The 25,496-nt window shown below is 35.9% G+C and overlaps 4 protein-coding genes across 10 annotated transcripts in view; 2 read left to right on the top strand and 2 right to left on the bottom strand.

The window, feature by feature from the left end:
- The window catches only part of LOC125777132 (uncharacterized), a 223,663-nt gene that overhangs the window by 52,911 nt on the left and 145,256 nt on the right, over window positions 1-25,496 (bottom strand). The window lies entirely within an intron of this gene.
- Window positions 1-25,496, top strand: part of LOC125777124 (uncharacterized) — a 172,901-nt gene that overhangs the window by 76,398 nt on the left and 71,007 nt on the right. The window lies entirely within an intron of this gene.
- LOC125777122 (uncharacterized) overlaps window positions 1-25,496 on the bottom strand; it is a 358,233-nt gene that overhangs the window by 279,566 nt on the left and 53,171 nt on the right. The window lies entirely within an intron of this gene.
- Window positions 1,354-23,341, top strand: LOC105226118 (telomere-associated protein RIF1). Its single transcript, XM_011204901.4, has 6 exons — window positions 1,354-1,668; window positions 1,725-4,151; window positions 18,564-18,642; window positions 21,455-21,642; window positions 21,710-22,170; window positions 22,231-23,341. Exons 1-6 carry the CDS (start codon window positions 1,579-1,581, stop codon window positions 23,054-23,056), a joined length of 4,071 nt encoding a protein of 1,356 aa, XP_011203203.2. The 5' UTR covers window positions 1,354-1,578; the 3' UTR covers window positions 23,057-23,341.

The raw sequence follows: 25,496 nt of genomic DNA, 5'->3' as shown, positions 1-25,496 counted from the left end.
AAATGTGTGAAGTGAACGCGAAAAGGTGTTCAGTGCTAAAATACTGTGGATGGCGTAGCCCACGCAAAAAAGAGTTCTATGCGAAAAAAAAATTGATACACCCCGGTGTTGGACAGACCAGAGTTATTTTTTTAAAGCGCGGCCGAAGCCCGCCCACGCAAAAAGGAGTTCTATGCGAAAAAAATTGATACACTCTGGTGTTGGACCGACCAGGGTTTTTTTGTTAAGCGCGGCCGAAGGCCGCCAACGCAGAAAGGAGTACTACACGAAAGTACATCGGTCACCCCGGGTATTCGCTCGACCAGGGTTATTTTTTTATAGCGCGGCCGAAGGCCGCCAACGCAGAAAGGAGTACTACACGAAAGTACTTCGGTCACCCCGGATCCCTTTGTATCATTAATAGATGCAATTAAATATGTATATACATTGCACTGAAACATTTTGGTTTTCTTTATTTTGATTTCTTGTCCATACAAAAATGTTGGCTGGGTTGCATTGGTTTCAGTTTGTATGGAAAAATGAGCAAAAACACTGATTTTTGGTAATTTTCAAAGTGCTCCCTACAGGTCTATAGGGGCTCTAGGAGGTCGAGGGAGGGTTTATTTAAAAGTTCGATCCTTCCTCTTTCCAATAAGGGGGCGTGAGTGGGGGTAGCCCTCCCCTGTTTTTTTCCATAAACGATACTAAACCGGCGCGATACTAAACATTTCCCACAGCTGTTTTTTGATCTTTCTAACGGCAGTAAGAACACCTGGGTTATGAAATGCTTATATTATGTTCAGACCGAAAATTTCAAAGATTAGATTACATTTAATCATTTCATAACCCAACAGTGTTTTCACTGCCGTTAGAGAGATCAAAAAACAGCTGTTATTGTCATTCATGAAGTCACATCGCTTAATATTTATCAAAAGAAAACATTGTCATATAGTATTATGTAATAAAAGCCGTATTTTTTCAAATATTTTCCATATAATAGAAATAGCGGATGCATTTTTTCATTTGTTAAGTCGATTTTCAGGTGAAATTAGATTCATTGCTTTAAAGAAATTTGTTTGTTTACATTTTTTCCCCTTTATAGTGTCTAAATCAGCTGTGATAATGTAATAGATTTCCAATCCTGACAAGTAGATGGCGCAAAATCAGAGTCGCAAAGAACGATTTTGCGTGGATCAGTTTCAAATCATTTCAATGAAGTGATTTGGAACTGTCATTTTTGTATGGCGAAATCTTGATAAATTTTTAAGATTAGTGGGATAATCCATTCAACAGCCGAAATCGTGTGATTAAGTGTCGGTCTGAACATAGTATTAAATGTAATCTAATCTTTTAAATTTTCGATCTGAACATGGTATTACGAACGTGTTTACGACGAACCATTAAAAAATTTGAACCTTCAATTAAAAATTAAATGATAAAATCATAAGGATTATGAATTAACGGAATAATGGTATCCCTGATTTGTACTTGACTTGGCATCACTCACTAAAATTATTTAACATATCTGCTGAGGGTTTGGCGCGCATATAATAAGCTTATGTGTGAAAACGTCTATTGACAATAACATAGCCTTTGATAATGGATTCTAATTTAGGTCGAGGGTTTTATGAGGTGTATAATTCCTCGAAAGAAATACTAAAAAATAATCAAACGCACCTGTATTGTAATGTAAGTATATAATTATGATATATATTAGTCTATGCGAACTTATATTAAAATTTCAGATGTTGGATTTGCTCGCCAACACGAGTAAAAGCACACCTTCCTCGGTAATTGGAAAGATTTTATCAGTTGATGAATTAGTACGTTTTTGGGTGGAAGATATACTTCCACTAGCTTTTGATGACGACTCGGTTGTACAGGGCAGTGCCGTATCAGCTTTGGAACAAGGTTTATTAACTTTAGATATTAGCAACATTCCAAATCATAGTTGTTGGAATAATTTGAAAAATGTAATTGTGAAGGAATTTGCATCTAGGGTGCACCAGCTTAGAGAAGACCGAAATCAATATTGGCATCGAATTTGGTGTATACTTGTTCGTCTGTTGGATCGCGAAATCTTAAAAAGTGCTAGCACTATAAATTTGTTTCTATCTATTGTCGAGCTTGGATTTCGTAGTCCAGATAATTCAGTAAGAGCAGAAGCGTTTACGTGTTGGCATCTACTTATTCAAATCTTTGCCAATCATAATCAATTATCATCGCCCAAACGTTTAAAACTTGTGTGCATTCCTCTAAAATCATCCCAGTCAAAAACTCCATATGTCGCTGCTGTAAAATTACGCATTTGGTGGTATTTGATAACTTGTTTGGGTGCACAAAGTGAGGATAATTACGAGAATGTTGTGGAACCATTTTTAATATTTTGCTTCGGGTCACATTCAAAAAGTACTCTAGGAATAGCCCAACAATACATTTCTGTACGAGAATTAGCTTTGACATGCCTGGTAGCCATAGTGAGCAAACAGCGGGATGAATTTATACAAAGGTTATTGCGGGAATACGAGTTAGAATTCATGTGTCAAGATACAGAATTGATAACTTCAAGTATTGTGGAAAAACATTGGAAATCAATATTTTATGCTATTTTGGAAGCGTCAAATTTGCTTATCGAAAGTGAAAAATGTAGTGATATTGAACAACGACTGCTAATTATATTGACCAAAAGTGCAACTCGCATAATGATTAATAATGATATGTCTGTATCATATGAGTATTATTGTTTCGGCTTAATACAAATGATTGCAAAAAACAGTCGTCCCGTAACAATAGCAGCTAATGTAATTGCATCTGAAGGACTTCGTTTATCACGCTCTATTCTGGATTTTGAAAATTACATTAAAATTATACAATTTTTAGTAAAATTTTTAACAACTGGAAGAGATGCTCTTCTTCCTAATGTTATTCAGCAGTGCGCTGCTAAAATATCTAATTTAGAAGCCTTTATTCCAAAACAACTTTGTTGGCGTGCTGTGGAGATTGTAGCTGAATATTTCATCAATACACCAAATGATGAAGGTTTTGAGTATTTTGAAGTAAAATTTTTTATATGGCGTAATATATCATTGGAAATGGTAAATTTGTTAAGAAATAATTCTTTTGGTCGTACAGCACAAGAGTTCGTTCATTCATTAATATCCTGGAGTTTATGGCCATTACGCATGGTTATTGAATTTACTGGACATCGCAACAATTCTATTTTTGATGAACAATTCTATATGCTCTGGCATGATCTGTTACAACTTTCAGAAAACACCACTGCTAGATCACAACATTTGAATGAAATAGCAAAAGTTCTAAACGCAATTTTAGATTCTGGTTATGAATGTGAAGTTTTTATCAATCTTATTAATGCGTATGCAGATGAAATGATCAAACATGACTGCAACAATTATTCGACACACTTCGAACAATTATTTGCTCTCTTGCATAAGATGTTTAAAAAACAAATAACAAAAAGGGAAAAAGAAAAACTGCTTAAAATTTTCCGAAGTGTTCTCCACAGTTTTAAATTACCTGGAAGCAGTTCTCTAATAGAGTCAATTAAATGTACACTTAAGGAAGCTATTAACAAGTCTTCAAAAGACGGTGTAGATTCAAAGTTTTATGAAGAATGGAAGAATTCTGTTATAAATATTACTCGTGCTTCCCTGAATAAGAATTTCGCAACTCAGGTTTTAGAATTATTTAAAGATGACGTCTATGTCATCATACCATCGGTATGGAGCCTTAAGCCGGAAAAACTAACAGATAGACAAAAGGAGCGTATAACAGAAAAAACAAACATACCAGCACTATATAACGATATGAGTCAATCGCAGGATTCCTTAATAAAACCTTGGACACCTAAAAAAATAGTTATAGCTAAAGAGGACCAAAACGAAATTGTTATAGAAGACCCCTATATACGGCAGAAGCAATCCACTGAAAACAACTTTTTTAGAGTACCTAATTCTAGTTCAGATCCAAGGCATCAAAATATTGATTCAATATTTTTGGCGGAATCAAGCAAAAAGAACAAAGATTTTTTTGAGGATCTTGCTAACAGCACGACGGATAAATGTATTGATCGGAATATTGCAGAAGTTATGGAAAAAGTTAATACATCGTCCCCTCAACAAATTGAGGTGAACGAACTCGACAAGAAGCAAGTAAGTGTTAATTTATAAAGCATGAATATATTATTTTTGTTGCAAACTTATAACATGAAACAGTAGTAATGAAGTAATATTTATTTTAATATGACCTACATATAAATAAATTTACGGACATACTAGGAAAACAAAGGGAAACTGGCTGCTTGTATAGATACATATTAATTTTTTTATGTGTACTTTTCAACTCTAAATTAATTTTAATAGTATAGGAGGTAGATGTTCGCTTATATTTTCGTAGTCCAGTGTTGCTATAGCGGTATGCAAATCAACATTTTGCGATGTGTAGTTGTAGCAGTTTATTAGGTGTTGCATGGTTAGGGTGTCATTACAGTTCATGCAAAGTGGTGGTGATTCTTTTGAAAGTAGACATCCATACGTTAGTTTAGTATGCCAAGTTAAATTCCGGGATTCTGTAACCAGTCTCTAGCCTCTGTTTTGAGTAATTTTGAGGCAAAATCTCAATTTGCGACTAGTTACTATTCACTAAACAGTCTCTAGCGATAGTCTCAAAATATTGAGACCTGGTAGTTAGCAGGTCACAAAACTAAAAAGAGCTCTTGTCTGCCATTTTAAATATACTGAATAGAGATCATCATAGATATTAATCGATTGTCGTTTCTTTATATTTTGTAAGCAACTCAAACACGAAAAGATTAAAAATAAATAAATTTTACATACATTTCGTAAATATTATGAAACAAAGTCAACATATATTTTTATTTTTATTGATATTATGTTTTTTGACTATGTTATAGAAATTTTAATATTTCTTATCGACATATTTATTTTCATTCAAGTGTAAAAACATGTCTATATAATGAAATGTAATAGATTCTGTGACTTTCACTTACAGAATAGCAATATCGTCTCAAGTCTCAAAAATTGTCTCTAACTTAAAATCTCAAATTTAGAGACTTGAGACTGTCTCACGTTACAGAATCGCACGGTAAGTCTCATCATAACACATTGCTGGTGTTTTGTCTTAAAATTTTATTTGCTGCCATGTTGTTGATATAACTGATGCGTAATTTTATAATGAACATTCATTTTATTCTCATAATTTGAGACACGCTGTTTTTTAATGAAGTTTGCGGAACAGCTTTTTCTATCTTTTTCGGTGTAGTTATTGATTAAAAAGTAGGATGAGTGCGTCTTTTGCTAATTGATCGGCGTTTTCGTTACCTGTAATGTTTACAATTTTTGTGTTTTTGCCTCGTAGGTCTCTTTCTACCCTACGTGGGATAATATCGCTAATATTCGCCGACTTTAAAGCGTTTATTGATGAGGGACTGATGGTCCTATGCCTATGCCTGGCCGTGTAGCTAGATAAAGCCCATTTTTGATTAGTTTTTTAGATTCTGTTGTAATAGCAAAAGTGTTTTAAACTGCCTTTGAACGATCACAGTACCAAATTAGCCAGTTCTTTTTCTTCCATTTTTGCACTTCCTCGGCATGTAGTTCGGTATGTTCGAGTCTCATTCACTGCGGCAGTATAGCAAGGCATCTTATTCGACGCAAAAATGTTGCAATATAAGTATCAGCTGAGTATCTGCAGAAAAACAACACTGTCGCAATATTGCCGCAGTTATTTGCTTGCTCGAATATCCCCGTTGCCATAAAGGGCAATGACCTACGGTCTTTGAAAAATATCAAAAATTAACAAAATTGCGTAATTTGTGAAAAAAATTTCGTTTTTTTTAGATAAAAATGGTAATTTTTTAATGCCAAAATGACATTTTTTAACCAATCCAAAAGATCTGAGTTGTGCCTGTTTCAACGTAATACGTAAAGATCGCGAGCGAGATAATGGTGGTGGCCTAGCCTTCATATTGCACAACACCGTGCAGTATCATCTAATCGATGAAGACATGGACCGCAGGGATACTACCCTAGAATGTCAGGGTATAGCTATCCGGTCAGGCGATGTTGAGCTCGAAATATTTAATATATACATTCCCCCAGTTACATGTTGCTCTACAGGATATTTCCCGAATATAGGCGCGCTACTTCGTGATGAAAACCGTTTGGTACTAGGCGACTTTAACGCGCACCACAATCTTTGGCATTCCTGCCTGTCAAATGACCGTAGGGGGAACAGATTGACGATTCAAACGACTGCGCGCTACTTTCACCGATGAGGAGGTTTAGAATGTCATCAACAAAACAAAATCTAAATCCATTGGCCCTAAAGGAATTAACATGCTAATGCTAAAGCATCTAGGCTCGACGGGAGTAAGCTATCTCTCCAAGGTCCTCAACCTATCGCTGACCACTCTTCAAATACCCAGTATGTGGAAAGTCAAAAGAATGGTCCCCTGGGTGCTTAAAAAAAATTTGTGAATTTTTTTTTCAACTCTTACCCCCTCAAATATTGGTGATTGACAAACAAAAAATCCTCTCTCAAGACAGACGCTAAGGCTTAACTCTAAGGGGTCGCTATTTTTTTTTAGCTTCCCATACGTTTAACATAGGAATTTTCTCAAAAAAACCCATCACATATTCAGAAAGTTCACTTTTCAAACTTTAAACTCTTCTGCGACACAGTTTGATTATCTCAATTAGGCGATTAAACATAGTGCTTTGAAATTTTAAATTTTTTCAATAAAAATAAAAAAAGTTTCTGAGAATAATAATTTGGCGCGGGAATTTTTAAAATTTGAAAACCATCTTTATGAATATGTAAACGAAAATTAGTTGGTGAAATTTTAGTTTGAATACGAAAATTCCTATGTTAAATGTATGCGAACCTAAAAAAAAAAATAGCGACACTTGGAGTTAAGCTACAGCGCCTGGCTCGACGGAGAATTTTTCTCTCCCACGACAGTCGGGTCTACGTAACCGGAACGGACCCGGATTTATATCTGGCCAAGGACTGTCAACTCGGCAGAACTCTGCCGCTACAACAACAACAACAGGGAGAATTTTTTGTTTGTCAATCACTAACATTTGAGGAGGTAATATTTAAAAAAAAATTTTAAGCACCCTAGTGGTCCCACAACTGAAGCCTGGGAAACCCGCCAACAAAGGGGAGTCTTATCGGCCGATTACTCTCGTTCCCCCAGTAGTGAAGACTTTTGAGGCATTGCTACTCTCGGCATTTACTCACCTCCAACGTGACTGTCTATTCGTCCGACCGTGCAAGCTGTAACTTGAGTAAAAATTGAGATATCTTGATGACACTTTGTATGCGTGCTCTTTAGTAAAAAAATTATGAACTCGTAGGTGGGTGTAATCGAACCACTGCCATGCCCACAAAACGCCAATAACCAAAAACCTATCAAGTGTCATAAGTAATAACTAAATTGAGATATAAAACTCTAATTTGGCAAAGAGTTTTAAGTTTCAAGCTCCATGTTGCAAAACAGACAATTTGCACAAGAATTACACATGTTACAGAAGAGCTTCTTGTGCTTACATTCAATGGTCAGTAAAAAGCGACAAGTAGCATGTCCCTTGGGATATTGAATACATATTTGAACCTTTTAAGGTTCTATGTACCCATTAGCAACTTGGCATGTCGCTTGCCATGCCTATGATGGACTGTTCAGCCCTTCGTATTCCTCCCAGTTGTCCGTGAATTGTGCTTTGTTGAGAACCCTGTGAACTGATTGCCTCAGCACTTACACAATGGTTCACCTGGCCAACATGAGGGTATTGGAAATCACAGGATTGATTCTATGATTGACAGGTCTTCGACTCCATTGTCCTCACCATCCTGCCCCTTCAGTCCGTCCAGGAGCTCCTATGCGAAGGGTAGCAGTCCTTCACGCAAACTGGGACACTCATTTTGTTCTCCTACTGATATAGTGAGAACAATCGTTGTAATTTACGTGAGTACCTGCCGACGACGGCCATATGTTGATCAGAGCTCCAAATAATAAATGCTTTTTACACATATTTTTTGGTTCCAATAAGGGTATAATAATAGAAATGAGTCAATATGATAACTAAATTTTATTGCTTGGCTGAGATCAACAATTTTTAAAAATTACTACAGACAATGAAGTTTCAATACCTTAAAATATTGAAATGCAACGACAAATGTTAAAATATATTTCACCGTAACAAAAATAAATAATTCTGAATTCTAACAATTTAAAAAAATAAAATACAAATTACTAATGTAGGATATTTTTGTAGACAATATTATAAGTTTTCCCCGTCGGGTGCAAATGTGTGTAAATTCCGGGCATTAGATACACGTGAACAGGCTACATAAAGTTGACCATGAGAAAAGCCTGGGTTTTCTAAATTCACTCCTGCTACCTGTAATGTTTGTCCTTGTGCCTTGTTTATAGTAACAGCAAAGTTAAGTTTGACGGGAAACTGAACCCTTTTAAATTGGAATGGAAGGTCAGTGGGGATAATTGGTATCCGAGGTATTACAACACTATCTCCCTTACCGACACCTGTTAAAATAGTAGCACCAAGTATGTTCTGTCCCAATTTTGTTATCCGAAGCTTTGTTCCATTACATAGCCGAGGAGATTTCGCATAAGCATTACTGGTACATTTAGTTTCAATTGAAGTTTATGTGACGGTACACCCGATAGTGTGCATTTAAAATCTCCACAGGATATGAAGTACTTAGTTCCGTATTTATAATTGTATCCATTGACAAATATTCCTTCATTTCTCCTTGAACCTCGTTTAAAATGTCAGTGGGACGGTATTATAGTATTCATGGTTGTTGAATTAGATATTGTGTATTCATTATTGAAACTTCATTTTCGCATTTATAATATTAGTATGAGTATGATTTGGATATACCAGATTTCCGCTTCCGAGGCATTTTCTAAGAAAAACAGAGTAAGAATTAACATCAGCGAGTAAGATCTAAAATAATAAAGTGACAGCTAACCACAACAATTACGGATTACCTCAAAAATTTTAATAGTTTTATACTGCATGTAATGACAGAAGGAAAAAACATTAAATATAGAAAAAATAGAAACAATTCAATTGAATTAGATATTGTCGTCACCGCCGGTAATACAGTGGGACGGTATTACAATATTCGTGGTTCAAACTTCATTACTGTAATGCTAGATGGCGTTGAAGTAGCTAAATTTGACGACTTTTTGACAAACAATTTTTTATATTTTTTAACAATTTTTTAATATAAAGTACGATATTTTACTTCTAATACCTTCAGGAGTATATGTACAAAGTTTCATGATGATCGGTTAACCCATTTACAACCAAGGAGTCAAAAAATAAGTTTATTTAAAATTTTCAGTTTTTTATTGATTTATACCATCGCAGAGATGAACAAAAAATTTTTTTTTTTTTTTTTTATTGCATATACGATTTTGCTGTACCCACACGAGTACAATGGTCAAAAGTGTATAAAATATTTATGAATGGGCTATTTTAAAACAGTCGCGTTCCACGCACAAAGCAGTACCACATAGCTTGCAAATCTACCTGATTCGTTTATGGCAGACTCTGCATCTAAGAGGCTTGAGGATTCTCTTTGGAAAATGTGCTCCTCCAGCTGTAGAAGCACTTGGAGCTAACGCGCGCTTAGAATATCTTTTCAATGTCTAGTGTCATAGGTAGTATCGCGTAATGTCCCTTGAAACTCAAGCAAATCTTTGGTACTATTATTCACGTCTTTGTACAGCTTCCAAGCGTTTACCATTGTGGAGCACATCATCGAAGTAAAGAGCGGCCACCACCATTTTTTGCCTCGAATCCCAATTTTGTATACATTTACGGCCTGATCATGTAGATCAACACCGTCCATACCGTGGTTGTAATTTGAAAGTAAATTTGGCTGAGGTATACTTATCTTTTTTTGTTCCAGTTTTGACCAACGCTTTACGTATTTCAACGGTTCAACCCAATCATAGTTACAACATTATTGACATCGACATCAGGAGGAATCATAACGATATCGACATCATCTGCCTCATCATCATCAGCGATGTCAGCTAAAGCCTGTGAAAGTTGTTTATATCTCTTTCCATAAAAACACGAAGTGGAAATAGCCATCCTAACCAAAAGATACAATTTTTTATTTCACCTACACATTTTGCCATTGTACCTTAGCGGGTACACAACTTTTGAAAGGCACATACCTCAAATAAGAATAGGTTTTTCAAATGGGTTTTTTTTGTAAAATTGATCTCTTTAGTCTTATCTCACACAACACACAATTTTAAAACTAACAACCGAGAGATAATAACTCATCAACAGCAAAATAATGACTAAAGACACAAAATCACACAATATGAAAAAACCGCACAGAAGTTGACGCCACAAAAAGTGCCGTTATGAATTCGCGTGAAGCGAATGTATTTTTTTTGTTGTTTCTAGGAATAAAACTACGCATATGATCAAAAATTTGTGTGCAAATACTTAGCATTGAGTTACGCCACATGCCTAAACTTGACTGAATTTCTGTACACAAGCGAGTACAATGGTTGTAAATGGGTTAAGTAGTTTTTGCGTGAAAGCGTAACAAACAAACTTACACAAACTTATGATTTGCCAAAGACATTTGGTAATATTTTCAAACATTTTTTTTTTTACAAATATTCACGAAGTATCCTGGACAAAGAATCGATGTTTTCTTCGATTAATCTCGATTATACGGCAAGAAGCTGTACTGTATTTGAACAGCTTCATACCATAATTTTGGGAGCTGAACAGGTGACACCACCAGATTTCTCTAAGGAGTTGAGTTTGCACGAAGAAGTGAATAGTAAAAGAATTTATCATGTTTACAGTATCTCAGACTTGTCCAATATTGGTATTAGCTCGGACACAGACATCGTAATGTAATAACAATGCTTGGTAATATGATTTGCTTAAAAAATCGTCTCATATTTGAATAATTACTGTCCGGAAACCAGGAAAGGTTTATTCAGATTGGTATTAGCTCTGACACAGACATCGTAATAATAATGCTTGGTAATATGATTTGCTTAAAAAATCGTCTCATATTTTAATTATTACTATTCGAAAACCATGAAAGTTTTCTTCACACCACAAAAATTGAAGGGCAACTCAGTGAATCATTGAAAGCTTGATTGGCTTTCACAGTATGTGATTTGAACACTGCATTTTGTCAAAGAAAAATGTTGAATCACAAAAAATGCTTTTGGAAGTTTGGAAGCTCTGGCTTAAATCCAGATATGTTAGCAGGGAGCCGAATATGTCAGATGAAATTTAAAATTGTTATATGGAAAGTAGGCGTGGTTGTAGTCCGATTTCGTCCATTTCCGCACTGTTACATAAGAATATCACAGGAGTGTCTTACACTGAATTTGGTTGAAATTGGTATATTAGGTCCCGAGATATAGGTTTTTACCGAAATATGGGCAGTGTTTCGCCCGCTTTACAATTTTAATAAAGCTCTTTTTATATAATTTTGCGTTAAAATTTTAATTTATTGAGGTATAGCACTTTAAGTAGTTTTCAACATAACCGTTATTGGAGAATGGGCGGGCTTATAATCCGATTACAACCATTTTTACAATTTCGTAGGGAATGATAAGCATATTTGTTCTGATAAAGTTTGGTTGATTTCGCTAAAGTGGTTTGCTAGTTATGTACATTAAACCTATTAATGGCCGTAGTTACATACATACATATATCGCTCATTTGCTGCAAGACCGGCATAATTCAAAAAACGTGATTTTGGAGTTAATGCTGCAGAATTGTTCGTTATATCATACTTCATGTTGAGTGAAAAATTCATATGAATAGCTCTTATATGCTCCGCTTGAGAAGAGGTGTAAGGTTGGAGTCACCGTGTAAGGTTGTAGTAAGTTGAAAACTTTAAACGCGTTTTCTGGCGAATCGATTTTTTTGACTTATGCCGGTCTTGCAGCAAATGAGCGATATGTACTTCCACCGTAAGTAATATTTTACCGTCGGCCGGACTGTTGCAATCAGAGAAAACGTCTGTCAATATAAGAATATGCTAATTAAAGTATTAAAAATAATATACATAAAGTATATAAAAATCTGTTTTGTTTAATTTTAAAACGTATACCACGACGTTACTACTAAAAAATCATTAATTTTTGGCGTTAAATTAATTAACTATTTAAGGGGTCAGTAGGGTAATCTGGCCTGTTTTTTTGACATTCTAAATTCTACAATAGAATTTTTTTCACGTATTATGAGGTATATCGTGGAGTGTATAAACATTTTTTTTTTCGGAATTTTTTGATGACATGTGTCGGAGAAATGGCTGGGGAATGAAATACGTGTTTTCACTGGTGGACACGATTTCTCATGTTTGAATCATCTGAAACACAAAAACCCAATTTATTAATAAAAAGTACTTGAATGATTATCGTCCCTACTAGAATGATGAAAAAATGTTGATAAATAAAAAAGTAATTAACGTTTTTTTTTTTAATGTTTCCTCATGTTTTTTACATAAATTCTGTAATAAAATTGTAAATAAACGAAACCTTCCAATAATAAACTGACTACTGACTCCTTAATATGACCAAACGGCAGCTTTGTTAAAATACTTTCGTAACACTTCTAATTATCGTACCTGTATTACCTTAGAAGCGTCAAATCGATGTAGATAAGGGAGAGTCTTTGAATAAAATATCATCTTTGACAAAATATGTATGTACAGTCTGCCGTCCACAGGCTCTTAGGCCAATAGTTCTAAATATTAAAGATAAGATTTAAAGAATTCATCAAAGAAATGGATTGCTGTTATTTTTTTTTTTCAGTAAAAAAGTTGCTTCACTATGTTTTTAAATCTTGTTATTTATAAAAGCATTATCTTGAATTCTAATAACTTAAACAAATAGCAAGTAGTTTTGAGCAAATTTTCTAAAAATAGTTCTTTTTAAATTTGGCCATAATGCTACGTTAACGTTTCGTCCAACCCTAACTTGCTGTTGCTGTCAGTTCGTCACCCATTAAGTTTGTTTGTGCGAAATAAACGAAATTATCATTTTTTAATATTCTTTTAAAATATCACTATATTTTAAATGTTAGGTTATAACTCCCTATTTCTAAAAAAATGTTTATCTTTTTATTGCCGTTCTGACTAATACAGATTAAACAATAGTTTTTACAAAACTTTATTTATAGTAAATTTGTCACAATGTCTTGAAGTAATTCAGCGGGCACTTGTACTGTTTTTCACATTAGCTATTACTAAATAACAGGTAGATGAAATAAAAATTTTTGATTGAAAAGTAGTGTGCCTTTCCGATACAAGTCAATGTTTTACATAACAAATACAATGTGTCTAGTATAAAAAAAACCTCAACCACTCCCTCCAATCCTAATAAAGTATATGTATATTGTGTATAATATGTTTACGATGAGTTGTGTTTGGTTTAGCCATGTCCGTCTTACTTTCTGTTCCTCTGTATGTATATACGTAAACTATGGTAGTTCCTCAGTTTTTGTGGTATGGCTCTGAAATTTTGCACACGTGCTTTTCTCCCAAAGAAGCCGCTCATTTATCGGAATCGTCTATGTCAGACCTCCATATAACTGCAATAAAAACTGGTCGATCAATAAAACAGATAACTATAACGAATTTTAGTATTAGGTTGTCAAAAAAGTCTTGCGGTATTTTTATTGAATTTTTTTTATATTGAAATTGAAATTAATTTTTGATGACTCATGCCCAGCTCTTGACCGATGCTACGGCTGCTACTATGCCGGTCTTTTTCGACCAATTCAGCGGTTTTATCGCAATTTTCGACGACAGGCCTTCCGGAGCGTGGCGCATCTTCGACCCCCTCTACACCAGAACGAAAACGTTGAAACCACCGTTGTGCGGTGGAAATGGAAACTGTATCGGGTCCATAAACTGCACAAATTTTATTTGCGGCTTGAGATGCATTTTTGCCTTTATCGTAGTAGTACTGTAAAATATGCCGTATTTTCTCTTTATTTTGCTCCATGTTTGCGACGCTATAACTCACGAACGACTTAAAAGAAATGACAATCAATCAAACACGTGTTAGCGCGTGAAATGAGCTTTCCCGATGCGACGAATAAAACTAGAACTACGCGCTTTCAGCGCCAACTAGCGAAAATACCGCAAGACTTTTTTACAACCCAATATTTGTTTGTTTTCCAGTTGGAGCCATTTAAACTTTTTTTCTTTATTTTATATAACAATCAACAACGCGTGATGCAAAATTCGATTTAAGAAGAAATTGTGTTCGAAATAAACCGTTATCTTACGAAGTTGCCTCTTGTCCGATTATTCGTGTGACATTAGAAGTTGTACATTTTTTATTATTAAGTTACTTAAGTCTATTAAGATTTAAGTTAGAATTATAAAATAATTAAATTACAATTATACAAATAGACAACTTAAACTACAAACCAATTAAGGGTATTAATGAAGGAAACCCTTCTTCTTCTTAATTGGCGTAGACACCACTTACAACAACAGCCAGTCGTTTTTTTCTTTTCGCTACGTGGCGCCAATTGGATATTCCAAGCGTAGCCAGATCGTTCTCCAACGGAGTGGAGGTCTTCCTCTTCCTCTGCTGCCCCCGGAGGGTACTGCGTGGAATACTTTTAGAGCTGGAGTGTTTTGCGTCTATCCGGACAACATGACCTAGCCAGCATAGGCGCTGTCTTTAATTCGCTGAACTATGTCAATGTCGTCATATATCTCATACAGCGCATCGTTCCATCGAATGAGGTATTCGCCATGGCCAACGCGCAAAGGACCATAAATCTTTTGCAGAACTTTTCTCTCGAAAACTCGCAACGTCGACTCATTAGTTGTTGTCATCGTCGAAGTCTCTGCACCATATAGCAGGACGGGAATTATGAGTGACTTCTAGAGTTTGGTTTTTGTTCGTCGAGAGAGGACTTTACTTTTCAATTGCCTACTTAGTCCGAAGTAGCACCTGTTGGCAAGAGTAATCCTGCGTTGGATTTCCAGGCTGACATTGTTGGTGGTGTTAATACTGGTTTCTAAATAGACGAAATGATCTACAACTTCAAAGTTATAAATGTCAACAGTGACGTGAGAGCCAAGTCGCGAGTGCGACAACTGTTTGTTTGATAACAGGAGATATTTCGTCTTGCCCTCGTTCACTGCCAGACCCATTTGCTTCGTTTCCTTGTCCAGTCTGAAGAAAGCAGAACTAACGGCGCGGGTGTTGAGGCCGATGATATCAATATCATCGGCATACGCCAGCAGTTGTACACTCTTATTGAAGATGGTACCTTCTCTATTTAGTTCTGCAGCTCGAACTATTTTCTCCAGAAGCAGGTTGAAAAAGTAGCACTATAGGGAATCGCCTTGTCTGAAACCTCGTTTGGTATCGAACGGCTCGAAGAGGTCCTTCCCGATTCTGACGGAGCTATTGGTATTGCTCAACGTCAGCTTACACAGCCGTATTAGTTTTGCGAGGATACCAAATTCAGACATCGCGGCATAAAGGCAGTTCCTTTTCGTGCTGTCGAAAGCAGCTTTGAAATCGACGAATAGGTGGTGTGTGTCGATTCGCCTTTCACGGGTCTTTTCCAAGATTTGGCACATGGTCGGTTGTCGATTTGCCAGGCCTAAAGCCACACTGATGAGGTCCAATCAGTTAGTTGACGGTGGGCTTTAATCTTTCACACAATACGCTCGATAGAACCTTATATGCGATATTAAAGAGGCTAATCCCACGGTAGTTGGCGCAGATTGTGGGGTCTCCTTTTTTATGGATTGGGCACAGCACACTTAAATTCCAATCGTTGGGCATGCTTTCATCTGACCATATTTTGCAAAGAAGCTGATGCATGCTCCTTATCAGTTCTTCGCCGCCGTGTTTGAATAGCTCGGCCGGCAATCCGTCGGCCCCTGCCGCTTTGTTGTTCTTCAGGCGAGCAACTGCTATTCGAACTTCTTCATGGCCGGGTAATGGAACGTCTGCTCCATCGTCATCGATTGGGGAATCGTGTTCGGCTTCTCCCCGCGTTGCGCGTTCACTGCCATTCAGCAGAGAAGTGTTCCCTCCATAATTTAAGTATGCTCTGGGCATCGGTGGCTAGATCACCTTGGGGAGTTCTACAAGAGTATGCTCCGGTCTTGAAACCTTCTGTAAGCCGCCGCATTTTTTCGTAGAATTTTCGAGCATTACCCCTGTCGGCCAGCTTATCAAGCTCTTCGCACTCACGCATTTCGGTCTCTTTCTTTTTCTGTCTGCAAATGCGTCTCGCTTCCCTCTTCAACTCTCGGTATCTATCCCATCCCGCGTGTTGTGGTCGATCGTTACGTTGCGAGGTAGGCAGCCTGTTTTCTCTCCGCTGCGATATTGCACTCCTCGTCGTACCAGCTGTTCTTTTGCACTTTCCGAAAACCAATGGTTTCGGTTGCAGCTGTACGTAAGGAGTTTGAAATACCGTCCCACAGTTCCCTTATACCGAGTTGTAGACGAGTGCTCTCAGAGAGCAGGAGTGCAAGCCGAGTAGCGTGCGTTTTTTGCTGCGCAGAGGCGGGTGCGACTCTTGGCTGCAACAAGATAGAGGTCCGAGTCGATGTTAAGACCTACGGCACGATTTTGACATCATGGCGGGGGCATCTCTCATAAGTGCGCTCCAAGCACTCATAAAAGGCATCTTTGGTCACATCGTCCTTCTCTTCCGTCGAGCCGTGGGCGCATATCAGCGATATGTTGAAGAACCTCGCTTTGATGCGGATTGTGGCTAGACGTTCATTCACCGGAGTGAATGATAGTACTCGGCGAGGGAGTCTCTCTCCCACCACGAATCCCACACCAAACTTGCGCTCCTTTATATGGCCACTGTAGTAAATTCCACAAGGACCTACTCGTATCTGTCCTTGTCCCGTCCATCGCATTTCTTGGACGGCGGTGATGTCAGCCTTTATTTTCACGAGGACATCTACCAGCTGGGCAGCGGCACCTTCCCAATTAAGGGACCGGACATTCCAGGTGCATGCCCTGAAATAATATTTCGTTTGCCATGGTCGTCATCAAAAGGGGGGTCTCTCATCCGAGGCTGTTGTTGGTTTTTCATTGGGAGTATTTTTTTACGTGGTCCCAAACCCAGCGCACAACCCTATGCAGGGGATGTTTCGCCTTCTCACTTTAGCTCGCCTTCAAACGGATGTTCTTAGGCTACCCAGAGGATACTTGGTCAAAGACCGGAAGTCGTGAGCTGCTTGAGTCATATGTAAAAGAATCGTTTCTGGCCACTCCCAAGTGAATGGCAATAAGAGAACTTTCCTCACTTGTGTGAACTTCTACACATGACTCCATCCTCCAGTTGAAATATTAAACTACATAAATTGATTAAAATATGCGGGTAATTTTAATAACATAATTTTTTTTTTTGCATGGTTTTATTGATTTTTTCCTAAGGGAGAATGTGTTTTTCCTCGTTTATATGGTAATTTTAACAATTTGTTAGAGTATACGTTTGCACCGAATTTGGTCCTCCCTTGTTCAAATTATAATGCATGTTTCATCTTCTACTTTATATCACAATATTTTTTATTGTTGAGGTTTTCGGAAATTTCTTATTACGTTTAAAATTTCCGATAGTAACTTTTCGAACAAGAACAAGTCCACTAATTGAAAGGCAATATATGTATGTATAAAAAAAAAATCTGACCCGGGTCTATACTCATTACTTTTAACCCAATACAGTCGACGCTCACTAATTAGAGCCGTCAGTAATTAGAATTTCCGGAAATTAGGGAGAAATCATAATGAATTATTCTGTACTAAGCACCTTAGTTATCTCATGGCTCTCCGATATTAATGTTTCTGATTCAAAATAAAAAAATATATATCTAACAGACTATAGTCAAGTATAAATTAGTGTTAAAATAGGTGATTGAGCCTTCCATTTTATACTCGTAATTTATATCTTAGCTTTGAAAATTACCGTAAGTTATCAATTTTTACTGAGTGTTAATAGAAATAATTTTTTAAGGGTAATTGGTGTTCACGTTTATGTTTTATTGTATTGCACCTGTTTTTGATTTAATGTCTACAAGCATACTTGTAAGTACTTTTAATTGAACGTGATCATGTTTTATGTATTGCGCTGGATTTTTTGCTTCTATTTTCTATTTTTTGTTAACAGTGAATAAAAGTACGCAATTTAATGATTAAATAAAAAAATAAAGAAACATTCTCCTGATACATATACATACCATTAAACTTTAATAATTAAGAATTACCTTGCAAAGTGATTCTAATTAGTGAGTGTCGACTATATTTTGTTTTCGGCAGACCAATTTTTATAAAAAATGTCTTTGAGCCAATTTATAAAGTTGTCTTTAAATATCCTTTAAAATTGCATTATTATTCTCAATTGCAAGTTAGCAACACATATATTTTTAAGATACGAGTTTATAAATCAGGTTATCACGAAAATAATGTATTGATCAGTAATATGGGAATATAATACGTTCAATTATTTCAGGTCAACGAAGTCGGCTTGGAAGTTTTGGCAATAAAAAATGCGAATCCAAAAGTGTCGAATATAATAAATCATGAATCAAGTAAGTATAAAGCAAATTATCTATAGTTCTTCTATACTAAACTTACTAACTAAATATTTTCTTCTGATTGCTTTCGTAATTTAACACTCTTTGTAATTATACTCTGAACGGGGTATATTAAGTTTGCCACAAAGTTTGTAACACCTTTTGCAGACGCCCTTTTCTCCCAAGATTAGTCGGAACCTCCGAAACGGATCAATATAGCTTATAGCTGTCATAAAAACTGGCTTTGTATGGAAACCTTTCTTATTTAACAAGATATCTTCCCGAAATTTGGCATTTATTATTGTCCAAAGCAAAATTAAACTGGGGAAATTTTTTTTTTATTTTTTTTATTTTATTAAAGCTTACATAATAAACAAATTATTATATAAACTATAGTACGCAGCACTAGCATCATAGGCTTTCGGCTGACTGGTGGGATAATAGTTGGGTTCATTAAAAGCTGAGCAGGATCATCATTGTTGATAGAGATTATATAAGCTGTCTTCCATATTGTCTTTTTAAAAAGGCAGTCCAGATTCAGGCAATATGTTTTTTATCGGAGATGTTGGTAACAAATAGTCTTTTTCTTACATATTGACAATGTTGCTTAAATGAATACCTAGAGTCTAATATTAAGCCTAGGAACTTAAAACTATCTGTAAAGATTAAATTTATATTATAAACGGTAAGTGTGGGTGTATTACAATGATGTTTCTTACAAATATGTAATAACTTAGATTTAGAGGAAGAAATTGACGAGCCCGAAGAACCGAACCAATGGAATAAGAGGGATAAGATTTTAGAAAAGGAAGACGTAACAACGGACAAATCGGAGGAATTAGAAAATAATACTAAATCATCAGCATAGTTTTGGTGACTGATATTAGGGAAGTCAGATAAAATTGTACTGATTTTGAAGAGCAAATTCTAAGGCTATATCTTGCGGATATAGTAGATTGCCACGAGGAGAATTGAGGAGAGAAATCGGAAAAAAGGAGGTTAAACTAATGAACTTTTGAAATAACTTAAAGTGAAAGATTCATTAAAGTGAAAGATTCAAATAATGATGAGTTTATAAAAGTTAGAGTTCGATGTAATTATTTAAGTATCCGTTCATATTCCACTGAAGGATGGATAACAGAAATAGAAAAATAAAGAAAAAAATAATAATTTGAGGTTATGGGAATTTATTGTTCCATCAACGAGGGTGACGGAGATGAAAGGGAGGAGGAAGTTGGATGGGTGTTATGAGCAAGAGGGGAGATGGCAAAAGATGCCAGGGCAGATAAGGTGTGTGAGGAGGGCGATGAGATGTGGGAAAGAGGAGAGAAAGATGGGGAGGGGGAAGAATCCAAGGATGGAGGGTATAGAAGAGGGGAGTTCTTTGAAGTTTCTGGAAGTTCTATGTGATGCAATGGATTGTTGGTGGAGGATGAATCGTTGTTAGTTTTTGTTGTTGTTGCGTTATTATTGAGGTTAGAATTTTTTGATAATTAAGTATTATCTTTGTTATTAGGATTTTTTGAATTTGTATTTATATCACTGTTAGTTTGCATTTTTGCCACGTTGGCGAAGGAGAAGGGGGATGGGGTGGAAGGAAGTTGATTTTTATACATGGTAATGACGTCACGCATGGTGCATTTGTGTATAGTTTTAATTTTAAATATTTCTTTCGATTGAATAAATTTAGGGCAAGCATTTGAGGACGAGGGGTGTTCACCTGCGCAGTTAGCGCAGTAAACTCTGGTGCAATCAGAAGGAGGAGAGTGGTTAGGAGGAAGGTTGCAAATGACACAGGAAGGAGTTTTTACGCAGTGTTTAGCGGTGTGTCCTAATAGCTGACAAGTTTTGCAGCGCATAGAATTAGAGTAGTACGGACCGACATCAAGGGTTCTCCAGGCTACATCAATTCTATTAGGAAGTGTATATTTATTGAATGTTAATAATACGGCATTAGTAGGTACACGAACGCCTTTAACTATTTTGTTAAACTTGTGGACTGCAGAGACACCTTGTTCCTTGAGACCTTCAATTTTTTCATCGTCGCTAAGTTGGCAAATAAAGGGGGCATAAATTGTGCCCTTGACTGAGTTAAGGGTGCTGTGAAGAGCAACTTCAACAGCACCTGCACCGGGTAGATTCTTAGTAAAAAGGAATTTATCAGCAATTTTTTGATTTTTTACAAGGAGGAGTAGGCTGCCATCGCGAAGTGACGAAACGTTGTTAATATCTTTACTGATAGATTGAATACCTTTATAAGTCGCGAAGCAGGAGATGGAAGTGATAGGTTTACTGGCATCCCGCGACTTAATGACGAGGTATTTGGGGTCATCCTTCTTTGTTATGGGGAGTTCCGGAAATGGGTCCAACGTTGTTTGTTCAGGCTTTTTTCTTTTAGTCTTCTGGGCTGAGGATAATATGGCAAACCTATTATCACCCAGATTGTTGGCCCCAGGGGGCATTGTGAAAATATTACTTCTTATGTATGCAAAAATATATGAATGTAGCACAAGTTAATAATAAGAAATAAACACAACGAGAAATTAACAGTAAAAAAGTTATTTGTGCACAACTGTAAAGTAGCGTTATAACACAGACACCGCTAGAATGACAGCGAGAGAAAAAGAAAAATGCGACCGTACGGTTTGACAACTCGGTTGCGACTGACTGGGGAAATTATTCATATCGGCTGCATATCAAAGTTAGCGTTTTTTCCTTTTTTAATTTCTTTCGTTATCTCGAATACCAATCACAGAAAAAAAAACAATTTAAAATTGCGAAAGACGTTTTTATAAACTAAATTTTTAATTCATCTTTTATTTAAAAGCGAGTCGCGCACAATCTCCAAAAAATTTACTCGGGGATACATCAAAAATTCAATCAGGAGATGCGGAGCAAGATCACCGTATGGACGCCGTAGAGGGTATTTTTACCGAATTGACAAATCCTTGTTATGGAGCGGACACAATTAAGGAAATTTCACCTAAAAAAACATTAACAAAAAACTCTCTCTTAGTATGTTGATAAAATTCACATAACGTCCATTTAATTTCGTTATAGTTAATATATTTTCTTATTTTAGTTATCACCACCTGATCGCAAACTAACAAATAATAACACCAGTCCTAAGTTACGACCTAAACCACCAGCACACCTCACAGGAAGAGGTGCACAGTTAATAAACATGATACGCAATAGAAAAATCGATGTACAATCACCACAAACACCCATGCCCAGATTATTTGTAGGTAAAACTGACAGCATAGATCGTACAGTTTCGGATATGGAAATGGTTGGCGTAGAGAATACAGCAACATCACTCAATAATAAAGATATTTTAACATTCACTAAAAGACTTCCTTCTCCATCCGCTAGCCCTTCAACAAGTATTTTGAAGAGAAATATTCGTAGGGAAAGCCTCGAAGATAACACATTTGAATCCCCAGCTTTTAAAAAGAAGAGGGTTAGTTTTCATGATCCGCCGGTGTCAGTTACGAAGGAATATATAAAACATAATGATGAGAACAAAACGAAACCTAAACGGTAAGTTCGTATAATTAATTTGTTTTTGCGATAAAAAAATCCAAAGAAAAATCGTTTTAGATGTCTGAATATGGATAAATTACAACCAAATGTGGAAAAGTCAATGGAAAATAAATATTCGCTTAAACGAAGAAGTAAACTAGATAGCATTATAGAGATTGAAAAATTTACAATCCAACAATCAAACAAATCACCAGGGCAACCGACAAATACTGGTATTAGCACCGAAGAGTTTGATGATGACAATGTATGTGGTATGGATCATTCCACGGAAGAAAATGAGACCATTATAAAATTTGTTCCAGAATTTCCTTCGAACAGTGGTCATCATAAAACATCGAAAGGTAGATCAGAGTTAGCGATTACCAACAACTTACTTGAAATCGTAATCGAAAAGCATTCTTTTGAAGAAGTATTGCAAAAATATTTTGATTGTAACAAAGATTCTAAGTTGAAGTGTTATGACACAATAGCCAAATTGATATCGAAGGGAATGAGCGAAGATTCGAAAATAAAGGAGACCATTCTTGAGGCACTTTCGGAAAATCATTCGAAAGATTTCTTAGATCATGCAATAAGAGAAAATCTTGCTTCGGTCGTATGTGATAGACTGAATTTACCTTCAGTTATAGAATATGTGTGTGAAAAATCAAAAATAAATACTTCTTGTCGGACAAATATTTTTTCACAACTCCCAGATATTCTTAAATATTGTAAACAAGATGCTGAGCGCCTAAAAGTTGTACAAACAATATTAAATTGCATTAGTTTAAAGGACTCCGATATTTTAGATCTGATGAATGTTTTGTTACGCGTACGACAAATGAATAAGCCAAATTCAGTCACTGTGTCGGAAGCAGCAATTGATTCTTCTTCTAACCTATAAGATGTAGCTTTAATGTACTATTAAAACACGGAATAAGAAAAATAAATTTTCTTGTTTGGCAAAAAAAATTGTTTTAATTAGAATTAAAATATACGGCTGGGAACAAAATTTGCAAAATAAGAAAAGACATAAAATTTAATTTTGTTTAATTTTATTATACTCTTTGTATTATTTAAAATTATTTGAGAGAGATACGGAGCTATATATTCAAAGTGGCCAATAAAAATGTTTCACCGCTTTTACAGACTATCCTCAGCTGTATAACTGTAAATAAAAAAAAAATACTCGATCTAATTGCCACTAATTAATTATTTTTTATGAAATTGGGTTAAATACGGTTCAGTTATAGTGCGGTTTTGGTTGAGTATTTGAAAAGTTGCGTAAAATACCAAATGACCAGAAGAAATTAACGTGTAACCAAATAATTCTCATATGGGCATAAGTGAAGAAAAGTGATCTCCGGAAATATCAGCTAGAATTGGTTGTAGCCATTCAACAATTGTTTGTCTTTTACAAAAAAGAAAAATATTAGTGTTGTCAAACTCAGTCAAGTGAGCGAACAGACATCTACTGCGACATATGTATACAGGGGTGTTGTGGAATCTGATAGTTGTCGGAATCAGAATTGAAACCGATCAAAAAAAGCAGTAGGTGCATTAAACCAGATATTATTGGTTTGATATTCGAAACAGAATTTGTATCGGTTTTGGGTGTCACGGAAACCAATTTTATCGGGTTTGCTGTCAGAAACAAATCAAGAAGATAGTCGCACACAGATTTGAAATGTAAGTTAAGAAATCAAATTATTTTATTATTTGGAATTAATTTATCTTCTCTTCTATAGGGGAAAACATAAGCATAAAACACAAAATGTCTCAATTATTGAATTTTTGAAAAAAAAAATGCAGATATTTAAGTGGGGAGCCTGCATTAGAGGCTTGAAATCGATTTTTTGGGGCATTTGTCGGACGACGGGCAATATGCAGAACACAATTTCTATTGGAAAAAAATTCAAAAAGATTACTTTTTGTTAATAACTTATGTTCTATGTAGTTAAACTAAGAAAATTTCCAAAAAAAGTGTAAAATTCTTAAAAAAATTTAAAATTTGAAAAAATGGTTTTTGACCTAACAAATTTAACAATATGTTGTTTAAACATAGGTTCAAACTTAACTTAGTTTTTTTTGGTTAAGATAATAAACTTTGCCCCAATTCCATACGACGTCTATCCTGCGCTCATATATCTGCTTCTAAAGCAGGCTCCCCCCCTGAAGAAGATTTACAAAACGTAATTTAACACCCAAATGCGTTTTTATTCATTTGATAAATGTTATCTCTTAAAATCTTTCTTTAATTCGGAACTCATTACAAACTTTACTATGATTGCTTCCAAATGTATTCATTTGCTAGTTTCGTCACATTAGTAGACAGCTGATTCGAATATTGGTTTTGCGTATGTTCGAAAAGACAAAATCCAATCAGATTCTGTGACACCATTGAAAATCAGAATTGGTTTGCAATTCTGACAGCTAAGCAATTCTGTCTTGGATTCCACAAAACTCCTGATAAGTTTAAGCGACCGCTTTAAATGTCGAAAACATACGTCGATGACTAAGCCATGTCGTTATATGGAAAATACCCTGACAAAAGGCCACGCAATAAATTAAGACTGCACGACTATTGGACTTAAAGGTATCCAAATTGGGGTCAATATGATTGGCAACAGATTATGTGGTTTGACGAAAGCAAATTTAATTTGCTAAATTCACAAAGTTGCTTTACGTGCCCCTTTCAGGTAGTGAGAAGTGAGGGTTTCATTACCATGTTTTATGACCTTTACACGTTGTTGTTGGAATAATGAATGCACAAAAATATGTAACAGTGGTAAGCATGTTTTTAGCACTCGCAATTGAGGAACATTATCCTTATACGGATCGCTTAATCTTTTAGAATAACTCAGCGCCATGCCATCGTGCAAAACTATCTTTAGTACCCAATTCTTCTGCACTTTGCTTAACATTTTGTTTTAACCCTAAAATACCTGATAATTCCGATTCATTCACAATTCATATATGTATTATAATTGTCGGTTACAGAACCACTAAGTTCTCATTAATACTTTTTTTAAGTACATATGTATTTTTACAAAATATAAAATGGAGTCATGTGTAGAAGTTCACGCAAGTGAGGAAAGTTCTCTGATCGCCATTCACTTGGGAGTGGCCAGAAACGATTCTTTTGCATACGACTCAAGCAGCTCGCGACTTCCGGTCTTTGACCAAGTATCCTCTGGGTAGCCTAAGAACATCCGTTTGAAGGCGAGCTAACGTGAGAAGGCGAAACATCCCCTGCATAGGGTTGTGCGCTGGGTTTGGGACCCGCCACGTAAAAAAAACACACCCAATGAAAAGGAACAACAACCCTCGGATGAGTGACAACC

The sequence above is a fragment of the Bactrocera dorsalis genome, chromosome 3, assembly GCF_023373825.1.
Source record: "Bactrocera dorsalis isolate Fly_Bdor chromosome 3, ASM2337382v1, whole genome shotgun sequence".
Lineage (NCBI taxonomy): Eukaryota > Metazoa > Arthropoda > Insecta > Diptera > Tephritidae > Bactrocera > Bactrocera dorsalis.
Note: the sequence above shows the minus strand (reverse complement) of the source record. Positions and strands in the feature narration are given on the sequence as shown.